The 11,080-nt window shown below is 35.7% G+C and overlaps 1 protein-coding gene across 1 annotated transcript; it reads right to left on the minus strand.

The window, feature by feature from the left end:
- Nucleotides 1–997: 997 nt before the first annotated feature.
- On the minus strand, nucleotides 998–2,589 carry LOC109178519. The gene is made up of 2 exons (XM_019328154.1): nucleotides 2,132–2,589; nucleotides 998–1,539 (listed from the first exon to the last, which is right to left on the minus strand). The coding sequence occupies exons 1-2, from the start codon at nucleotides 2,464–2,466 to the stop codon at nucleotides 1,353–1,355; spliced, it is 522 nt and encodes a 173-aa protein (XP_019183699.1). The 5' UTR covers nucleotides 2,467–2,589; the 3' UTR covers nucleotides 998–1,352.
- Between the last annotated feature and the right edge of the window lie 8,491 nt (nucleotides 2,590–11,080).

An 11,080-nucleotide genomic window follows, 5' to 3' on the forward strand; every position in this document is an offset into this window, starting at 1 on the left:
AAAAACCGATCCGAACTGTTCGGTAAAAAATTGAACTGAACCGAATACCGTTTGATTTAAAAAAATAAAATATAATAATAATAATAATAATAATAATAATAATAATAATAATAATAATAATAATAATAATAATAATAAATTAATAAATAAAAAGTAAATCCAAGTCTCGTGTTGCTTGCTCTGCCGTTCAGCTCATATTCTCACGGGTATCTCTCGTAAATGTTTTATTTGATTTCTTTATGGTTTGTTATCAAAAGTTCTATATTATGTGTTATGGTGTTTACATAACCTAAATCCAAAGTCTAATATATCTAATCTATAACAAAATAGCAATCCAAAGTTCAAACGGTATTTGGTTCAGTTCGGTTTTTACCGAACAAATTTAGTTCTGTTCGAGTATTTACCGAACCGTTAGGTATACAAGAATCTATTACCGTTCGGTTGTTCGGTATATTACCGAATCTAACTAGTTTGGTACTGTTCGGTTCGAGAAAACTGAACCGAATTGCCACCCTTAAAGTTAATTACCAAAATGGTCCCTTGACTATAACAAATCACCAATTTGGTCCCAAGTTAACGGTTGACTAACGGTCAAACAAACAGAGGACCAAATTGGTTAAGATTTTTAAAGTTAAGGGACTTAATTAGTCAAAAGAAATAGTCAATGACCAAATTGGTAATTTTGCTATAGTCAAGGGACCATTTCGATAATTAACACTTTTAACATATTATGCGTCCGCAGTTAACATATTATGTGTTCATAAATTATAATTACTATATTATGTGTCTATAGTTACCATATTATATATGTGCGTTCAGTTTAATTATAAATAAGCATATAAACGGTTAATTACATGTACAGAATATGTCGACTGTAACCATAATTTTTAGATAGAGTCGACAATACAAAATGAATATTGATCTATGGTATTAGAATTGTACTTCAGGCCATATGAAATTTTATACGGAGTACAATATGGAATCGCACATAGCCACATGCATTAAGAAATAGTATGCAAAAGATTCAGTGGTCCATTGTAAGTACATCACTAATTTGACATTAGAATTTCATCACATTAACTACAGGGAGAACGATCTAAATACTAGCTACATTACCTTTGGTACAACAAGTGCAAACGTTGGAGACACAAAGTTGATAATCCTTGCATGAAAGTTAACGCAATATAATAAAGCCTTAATTAGTTACCCACACCATACTTATAATTATTATTACTCGTAATTATATGCTCATCATGGTAAAACTAAACGCTGTTGCGTGCATGGAAACGTACGACGTATGTATATACATACATATCGTTACACCATAGCTTGCACGGCGGCAGTTACATTGTTTACGCGGCCGCCACCGTCTCGTTATTGCCAGAGGCGGCAGCGGCGTCTGAATTAGCGGTGGAGATTTCAGAAAGACTGTGGTGGTTTTCGCCCTTGTTTCCCAGCTTCACTTTGCACTTCTCCTTTCTTTCGTCTTGCTTCATTTGTTGTTCCCGACATTCTTGACTACAAAATGCTGTGTCACCCCTATACACGTAATTTTAATTAATTTACCTAGCTAGGTCAAACATAGATGAACAGACATTATTTACGGTGCCTATTTTATAACCAGAACTATTATTATTATTATTATTATTATTATTATTATTATTATTATTATTATATAATTGTTCGTCAAAGAAAGCAGAAATATATATATATATATATATATATATATATATATATAATTAATTAATTAATTAATCATAGATGAGCAATAATGCAATCAACCATACATCACTTTTTAACATTAGTCTAGAATATAATGAGGAAATATAATTTTTTTTTTTTAACAAATTGTTGCAAGGTAGTATCTGTTTTAAACTTTCTCAAATTTTTTTGAAATCAGTCCAAAGAATCACTCCTAGCACCTGAGTTTAATCCTGTGACCACATATTTAAAATTGTAACACATGTATCATCACACTACATAATAGTTGACAATGAAAAAATATAATTAATTTCATAACTATGTTATTTTTATTGAAAATAAATCAGATTCCTCTAATTTTAGCATTAAAAAGATTCGGGAAGGAATTGAATAGAGAGCAGTGGATTTTATTTTTTATTTTTATTGGTACCTGTACATGTAGATGTCACGGCCAGGTGTCAGCCGGCGGTTGCAAAGGCCGCAACTCCTCAAGAAATCGGCCGTCTGTATATTATAACCATCGCCGGTGGACCTCCAACCGGCGTAGTATCTCGGCGAAACCATGGCCGTGTACTGGAGGTCATACCCATTCGGCACCACCGCCGCCTGTCGCTCCAACGACGGTCCTTGCTCTAAAGCCTTGAACTCATCATCTACAAAGAGCGCCGGAGGCCGACCCTCTTCGACGTGGTTTCCCAAATCGACGGTGATCCCCGTCATGCTGGTGGTTCGCCGGAACGGAGGCCGACCGCGCTTCCCCAGCATCTTGTTTTCTTGCGAAATCTGTGTTTTCTACTACTCGCTCTTCTCTTGTTTTAGGGGGGGAGTTCTTGAGTGGAGTGGGGAGGAAAATGAAAGCCGGGGAGTGAATCTCAGCCGTTTATATTTGCATCACCTTGGAGTGAAAGGTTGTGTTTGGTAGGGAAGGAAAGCAAGATTGAATTTAAAAATATATATTAATTAAAAATGTATAGGTACTATTATTCTCCCTTTATTTTGTTTTTAAATTGAAGGAATTTTTATTATTTAAAAAAATGAGAATTAAGAAAATAGAAATTAAAATATGTTTACTCATACTCTTTTTTTTGTTTGGCAAAAATTTGTATGAGACCGCCTTACAAATCCTTGTCCGTGAAACAGGTCGGATCAAGATAAAATGTAATACTTATACTAGTAAATGTTAAGGATATCTGTGGCTGACATATTTTTATATATAATTAAATCTAGTTGCATTCCTTTTATGTAGCATTGTTAGACTGGTTGTTACAATAACATGCTAACTACTCACTATCTTCTCTCCCTTGTATGCTATTTAAAGCTGATTGTTTTACATCCATAATATCAGTTAAGTTCATAATCTATTATGGTATCAAGAGCCTAATTTCTCCTACGAAGTTTTTTTTCTCCTTCCCCTTCCAAATGGCTTCCGCTACTACAACCACAATAATCCAATTAAATGCCCCAACACACTTCCCAATTAAACTCACGAACGTGAATTTCTCAGTGTGGCGGCGTCAAATTCATGCCACACTTGTTGGGTTTAATCTCTTTGGCTATATTGATGGTATGTACAACCAAGGAACCAGCCAAATTCACTGATCCTGCTCAAACTTCTGTCAACCCGGCTCATTTAGCTTGGTATCGTCAAGACCAAGTTATTGTCAGTGCTCTCCCTTATATGCTATTTAAAGCTGATTGTTTTACATCAATAATATCAGTTAAGTTCATAATCTATTAGTAAATGTAATATTAAATCAGGAATAAAATATTTATTACTTATATGGAAAAATGTAATATTTTCGAGGAAATATATAAAAGTATTACACTTTTCTGTACGCTTTTCTTTATAAGTAACAAACACTTGTCAACATTACTTATAAGAAAAAATATAATACTTTTGATAATAAAAATAATAATATTTTTACATGAAAATATAAAAGTATTACACTTGTCCTAAAAAAATTACGTTTTCCCTTATAAGTAAGAGACACATTAACTCAATAAGTTGCTCCATACCCAAAGTCAATGATTGAACCATTGACGTACGTTTGATTAAAGATACGTATGAATCACTTTCACTCAACTACACACTTTCAATTGATTTGGGTTTCAGAGTCACACGCATTAAGCATCATGGTTATGTAACATAGGCATCATGCTAGCACATTGGAAATCAATCAGAGGTGACGAGAAAAAGAATAAAAGTCATGATCATTTTAAAAAAAAAAACGGAGTTTTCCGTTTTGTCCGTAAGGAGATTGAGGAAACCAAACGCAGTGCTAGAGGTATAGAATTAGGTAATAAATATTAGCGTTGCTTTAGGAGTGGGGCAGTGAGTGAGGGTGACGGGATTGGGAAAACGATGGGCAAGTAATTTAAGTAATAAAAATGAAACGTAGGCAAATGGAATGGCGTTGATTCTTTGATTTTTATTTGCTTTGCTTTTAGGCACACCCAAACACTAGAATGAGTAAAATAATGACATCAACCACAGATTTGATGCGACAATTTATATCATAGACCAAGATTCACATAGCATTACGGACTATGGATCAAAACATCATCATTTTGATATTTAAACTTTACCATATTTTGTAGTTTCTCGTTTCTCATTTCAAATACAAATTTTAATTTATTTTAGGTACAAAATTACTACTATTAAGGTACAGAATTTCATAACACAAAAAACAAAAACTTACAACACAAGACACAAAAGCATACAAAATCCATACGCTACTTAACATACATAATTTCATAACATGAAACACAGAAATATACAACACAAGACACATACACATGCTTTACATTATTAAAAAAACATGTAACGTGAATTGAATACCAAACGGTCGCAATCAAAATTAAAATTCAAAACTACGCAGTTTAGGATCAAGGTCCACAATGGACTGTGGACCCTGGTCCACGATATAATGATTGGTAGTGGGAAATTTTACTGTGGACCACGGTCCAAAACGGTGTCGTTTCTTTTAATGAAAGGAAACGACACTCATTCCGTGTAATTAGTTCTGTTTGTATAACATATTCAGTTTCATTTTATGTACATTGTAGTTTTATTTCAGCACAACTAAAGTTTAATTTTGTTTCAACTACAATTGCATTCGACATTATACATTAATAGTCTTATTACAATGAGACATGTTATTGAATTTCATTTTATATACACTTTGTAGTCTTATTACAACACTACTAAATTATAATTCTAATTCAACTACGGTTTCATTGGACAACATACACTCAAATATGTGAAACTGTTACTCAGTTTTATTTTATATACACTGTAGTTTCATTACAACACAACTAAAGTATCATTTTGATATAACTACAGTTTCATTTGACAATATACACTCAATATGTGATACATGTTATTCAGTTTCTTTTTATACATACTGTAGTTTCATTTTAGCAAAACTAAAGTATCATTTCAATTCAACTACAATTCTATTTAACAATATACATTTCATATGTGAGACATGTTATTCAGTTTCATTTTATACATAGTACAGTTTCATTCCAATACAACTAAAGTATCATTTCAATTCAATTACAGTTTCAAAATATAAACACAATATGCGAGACAAGTAATTCAATTTCATTTTAGATACATTGTAGTTTTATTTTGTTATAAACACACAAAAAAATACAAAATTTGTTAAAATTTAACGACAATCATTTTTTACTTAAAGAAACGGTACCTTTTCTAGACCATGGTCCATGGTATAACAACCGTCGTGTAGTTCATAAGGCTCATGGCAAACCTTCACTGGTTTTTGCACTGAAACAGTCTCATGTGACTTTATCAGTTTTAAAGGATTTAAAATTGTTACTATATTAAAAAAAAAAAAAAGAAGATATATATGTTGGAAAAATAGCTTAAAATGACATAAAATGGCATGTTAAGTGGCTATTTTGTGATATAATTATCAGTGGGGTCCACTTCTGATTTGAGTCGGGTCAAAGTGGATTCGGATTCTTCGTAGTGAGACGAAGAGATCGATATATTGTACGCTCAAAACAGATAATGGGTGAATGAGATATTGATTCTCAAAGTAGACCCATTTGAGTTGGAAAATGGAAGGGAAAAGTGAGCTTTGTCCCACATTGGTTTGGAATGAGGATTTTTCCCCCTTATATACAAGAGCTCTTTTGAAGCTTGTAGAATTGTATAGCATAGAGGCTCTCTCGCGCGGGAGGGGGGGGGGTGCAAATCAAATTCCAACTAGACGAGATTGAAAAAGGCGGCACCTGCGGGCACGAATTTCCAACCGGCATAGTCACTTGGTTCGGCCGAAACCGAGAGCACGAGAGGTTGTGGTGCACCGAGAGCACAACTTTCGTGCAACGGTGACCACTAGAGGTGTAAAGGTCGAAAGTTGAGACCGAACCCTGCACGTCAACGGTCTGGAAACCGAGAGGTTGTGGTGCACCGAGAGCACAACTTTCGTGCAACGGTGACCACTAGAGGTGTAAAGGTCGAAAGTTGAGACCGAACCCTGCACGTCAACGGTCTGGAACCCGAAAGTTCTGACTGTTATGGGGATTGAATTCATCTGTTACGGAATTAATATCCTATTAACTCCAGTTTTGAATTCTGAATTCAATTCCCAGGTAGTGACATGCTGTTATAGCTGTTGGAAGTCAGCTTTAATGTCAGTTTTCATTGCCATATTAATGAGAAGCATATTTTTACACACAAGAGCACAAGCACTCTACACGAAACTTAGAGTTTTTCAAGCCTCAAAATTCTGCTTCTACTCCATCTCTTTCTAAGCCTACTATGTTCAAAACCTTGTCTTGCTCGCTGGATTCTTTGTTTGAATGCTCAAACATTGAATCATAGCAAGTTTTATCATGGGAAGCCTAGGCCACAACGCTCCTAGCATCTTTGAGAGGTGGCAAATAAGGTTTTAAGGAAAGAGTGATCGCTTGACTCTTGCAAAAACCCAACACCAAACACGAGCCAAATTTCTCCATCTTTCCTTCCCTATTTTTCCAGAAAATAATAATCTTATTTTTTATTATTATTTTTTTTTCTACCAACGATTCCAACAGTCTTAAAACCTTATATTTTGTTTTCCCGTTGGTGGTCTTCTCCGAATTTCCTTGAAGAAAATGAAGCATCCCGTACTGCCAATCGATGGGGAGGATAATGTTGTTGCGGACAACAGTGGAAGAAACGGCAACAATAACGTTGTTGCGGACAACAGTGGAGAAAACGGTAACAATGTTTCTAATTTCCAAGCTACACCAGTGAACGTTGGTTCACAAGATGGTGGGAGCACTGAGGGATATATTCCCATGTCTCGGGTACCTTCGGTATCGAGTGGTTCGACAAAAAAGCCGGAGAAGTTCACCGATGTTGGTTCGAACTTCAAGAGGTGGCAACAGAAAATGTTGTTCTACCTAGCAACTCTCGGCTTGGCAAGGTTCTTGTCCGAGAAGGTTCCCGAGTTGAAGGAACAAGACGCACAATCCGTGATGGCGGTTGGCTATTGGAAGGATTCGCACTTCCTTTGCCGAAACTACATCTTGAATGGATTGTGTGACACGCTATATGATGTATATCGAAAGATAAGCACATCAAAAGCTTTGTGGGAAGCTTTGGATCATAAATACCGAAGTGAGGATGCCGGCTCAAAGAAATTTGTGGTTGGCCGATTCCTCGACTTCAAAATGGTTGATTCAAAAACCGTGCTAAGTCAGGTAGAAGATTTGCAATTAATCTTCGATGAGATCCGTGACGAGGGCATGATGCTAAGTGAAGCCTTCCAAGTGGGATCTGTGATCCACTTATTGCCTCCAGGTTGGAAGGACTTCAAGAACTACCTTAAGCATAAGCGAAAGGAGATGAATCTGGAGGACCTGATCCAGCGACTCAGGATTAAGGAAGGGAACAGGACGAATGATAGGAAAGTTCCTATCGTTGTTGGCGCCAAGGCCAATGTTGTGGAGCACGGGAAGAGCTCCAAGAGGAACAAGAAGGACAAGCGAAAGCTAGGTCCGAAATGTGGCATTACCAAGAACAAGTTTCCTGGTGAATGCTACAATTGTGGCAAGCATGGCCACAGAGCATCTGAATGCAAGGCTCCAAGGAAGAAGAACAAGAGTTCTGAAGCCAATGTTGTTGGAGATAGAAGTCAGAAGGAGGTCGAGATTAGCCTTTCGGCTATGGTGACCGAGGTGAACCTCGTGGGCTTAAACCCTCGTGAGTGGTTCATTGATACCGGTGCAACCAGGCACTTGTGTTGCAACCGAGAGATGTTCAACACCTTTGAGACCGTTGAGGGTGAAAAGGTGTGGATGGGAAACTCTGCTCAGTCTGCTGTGGAAGGCATGGGCAAGGTGGTTCTAAAGATGACTTCCGGGAAGGAACTGACGTTGAACAACGTGCTGTATGTTCCTGAGCTGAGGAAGAATCTTGTGTCTGGCTCACTATTGAACAAGCATGGCTTTCACATGGTGTTCGAGTCAGACAAAGTAGTTTTGTCCAAGTTAGGGATGTTTGTTGGTAAATGATATGTAACTGATGGGCTTTTTAAGCTCAATGTAATTCCTGTTATCAATAAAAGCAAAGTTAATTCTGTTTACTTACTTGAGTCTTCCAGTTTATGGCATGGTAGACTAGGTCATGTTAATTTTAATTCTATGCGTAGATTAATTAGCATGGACCATATCCCTAACTTTTAAATTGACACAAATAACAAGTGTGAAATTTGTGTTGAGGCAAAACTAACGAAAGTACCTTTCAAATCGGTTGAAAGGGAAACTGAACCACTTGAAACAATCCATAGTGATCTGTGCGATTTTAGAGCGATACAAACGAGAGGTGGTAATAAGTATTTTATCACATTTATCGACGATAGCACACGATACTGCTATGTGTATTTGCTCAAAAGCAAAGATGAAGCCGTTGATAAATTCATTCTTTATAAGAATGAAGTGGAAAACCAACTTAATCGGAGAATTAAGAAGGTTAGAAGCGATCGAGGTGGTGAGTACGAAGCACCTATTGGTGACTTCTGTGCAAGTGTGTGTATCATACACGAGCGTACGGCACCTTACTCACCTCAATCGAACGGTGTTGCCGAACGAAAGAATCTTACATTGAAAGATATGATGAATGCGATGCTTATAAGTTCGGGCCTACCTCAAGATGCGTGGGGTGAGGCGATTTTGACAAGTAATTACCTTTTGAATAAGGTACCCCACAAAAAGCTTGATAAAACGCCTTATGAGCTGTGGAACGGTAGGAAACCTTCATACCAGTACTTGAAAGTGTGGGGTGTCTTGCCAAAGTATTGGTGCCAACACCTAAGAAAGTAAAGATAGGTCCTAAGACGGTGGAATGTATCTTTATTGACTATGCACATAATAGTAGTGCTTATCGGTTCTTAGTACACGAGTCCCATAATCCGGACGTACATGAGAACACGATAATAGAATCAAGGAATGCATATTTCTTCAAAAATATATTTCCTTGTAGGTCCAACGAGGGACCAAGTACGTCAAAACGAACGTTTGACGAAACTATGGATAATGATAGTGGGGAATCTGAGAAAGAACCCAAGCTCGAGCCGAGACGCAGTAAGCGGGCGAGAGTTGGAAAATCATTCGGTCCTGATTTTCTAACTTACATGTTAGAGTATGATTCGGGTACTCTAACTTGTTTATTAGAAAATGAACCCTATTTTCTATCTTGTTTGATCGAGAACGAGCCTCGAACGTATGTAGAAGCTGTGACTTCTATGGAAGAACCAATGTGGAAAGAGGCTATAAAAAGTGAAGTGGATTCTATTCTATAGAATCACACTTGGGAACTGGTTGATCTTCCTCCGGGTAGTAAACCCTTAGGATCCAAGTGGGTCTTTAAAAGGAAGATGAAACCGGACGGTTCCATCGAGAAGTATAAGGCTAGGCTTGTAATCAAGGGTTACAGGCAACGCGAGGGCCTCGATTACTTCGACACACACTACAAGAATATTAGCATTTAGCGACGTTTTTTAAACGTCGGTAAAAAAAAAAATGCGTCGCCAAATGTCTTTACTGACGAAATAAAAACATCACCCGGACCGTCGGGTTAGCGGCGTATGGAAAGGTATTACTGACGAAGTTAATTTTTCGTCACAAAATATTACTATTACCGACGTTTTTGCATGGTCTTGATAATGTCATGGAATGCATACTTTTTGAAACGAAATATTAACAAAACGTCGGTAATAGTTTGTGACGAAGTAAAATATTTCGTCAGCAAATGTGTCTTTACTAACGTTTTTCATACAATTATACTTGTCATGAATAAATTTAATTGGTGACGAAAAATGAAATGCGTCAATAAAATAACGTTTATTGACGATTGTATACATTATTATTTTGTCATTAAAAAAATTAATTGATGACAAAATAACAATTTATCAGTAAAAAGACATTTACTGACATTTTTTCAATATTTGTTGTGTTTTATATTTGGAGATATTTGCAATTTTTTTTAATAATTGATTATATTTACATATACTTGTATATAAAAAGGTTTAAACAAAAGTTTCATGTAAGTGAAAAAAATATATTTTAGCATCAATTAAATGTTCGAAATAGAAGAACACGTTTCATAGTATAATATTGAATTACGAGGATGTAATGTGTATATAATGGATCCAGCATTTCTCCAAATACATATCAAGCAACGTAAGAAAATAAATCAATGAAAAATAAGCAAAAATTTATCTAGCAGAGAACACTGAGAAAGCAATTGTAGGATGTACTCACCGCATATATGCATCTGGTCTACCAACATTTGCACAATATTGTTCTGCAGCTTCACAGTCCTCTAGCTTTCTATCCGGAAACAATAACAAAATGAACTTCATACAATTAATGAACAGAAAATATTCTTTTTTCAAAATCAAGCTTGGCATTAACTCTTGATCATGATAATCAAAAGATAATACTATTACTCTTTATCTCATTTCGACAACTCACTCACACTACTTATTTTAGGATAAAAGAGCAGCAAAAGAAGAACTTATGTACACTATGGAGTGCCTTTCAACAAAAACAACTAAATAAGAAGCAAGAATTAGAAGAATGACTCTAGAAGCTGAGAAGTAATGTGAACAAATGAAAAAATCTAGCCTGAAGTAGAAATTCAAAAATATATATATATATATATATATATATATATATATATATATATATATATATATATATATATATATATATATATATAATCACTAGTACAAAAAATTCAATATAATGGCAACTCCTTCTTCCCCAATTTCTACTCTCTACTCTACCGCACAAGAAATGGCTACTCCTTCACTGGTCAATTAAAAAGCTTACTTTGATTTCCTCTACACAAGATAAAAGT

The sequence above is a fragment of the Ipomoea nil genome, unplaced genomic scaffold, assembly GCF_001879475.1.
Source record: "Ipomoea nil cultivar Tokyo-kokei standard unplaced genomic scaffold, Asagao_1.1 scaffold0848, whole genome shotgun sequence".
NCBI classification, from domain to species: domain Eukaryota; kingdom Viridiplantae; phylum Streptophyta; class Magnoliopsida; order Solanales; family Convolvulaceae; genus Ipomoea; species Ipomoea nil.

What these genes read in the sequence shown, in the direction of transcription:
- LOC109178519 (XM_019328154.1), bottom strand. Translation starts at nt 2,466, where the DNA reads ATGCTGGGGAAGCGCGGTCGGCCTCCGTTCCGGCGAACCACCAGCATG. An exon ending in CGTGACATCTACATGTACAG is followed by an intron (nt 1,540 to 2,131) that starts GTACCAATAAAA and finishes TTACGTGTATAG; the next exon opens with GGGTGACACAGCATTTTGTA.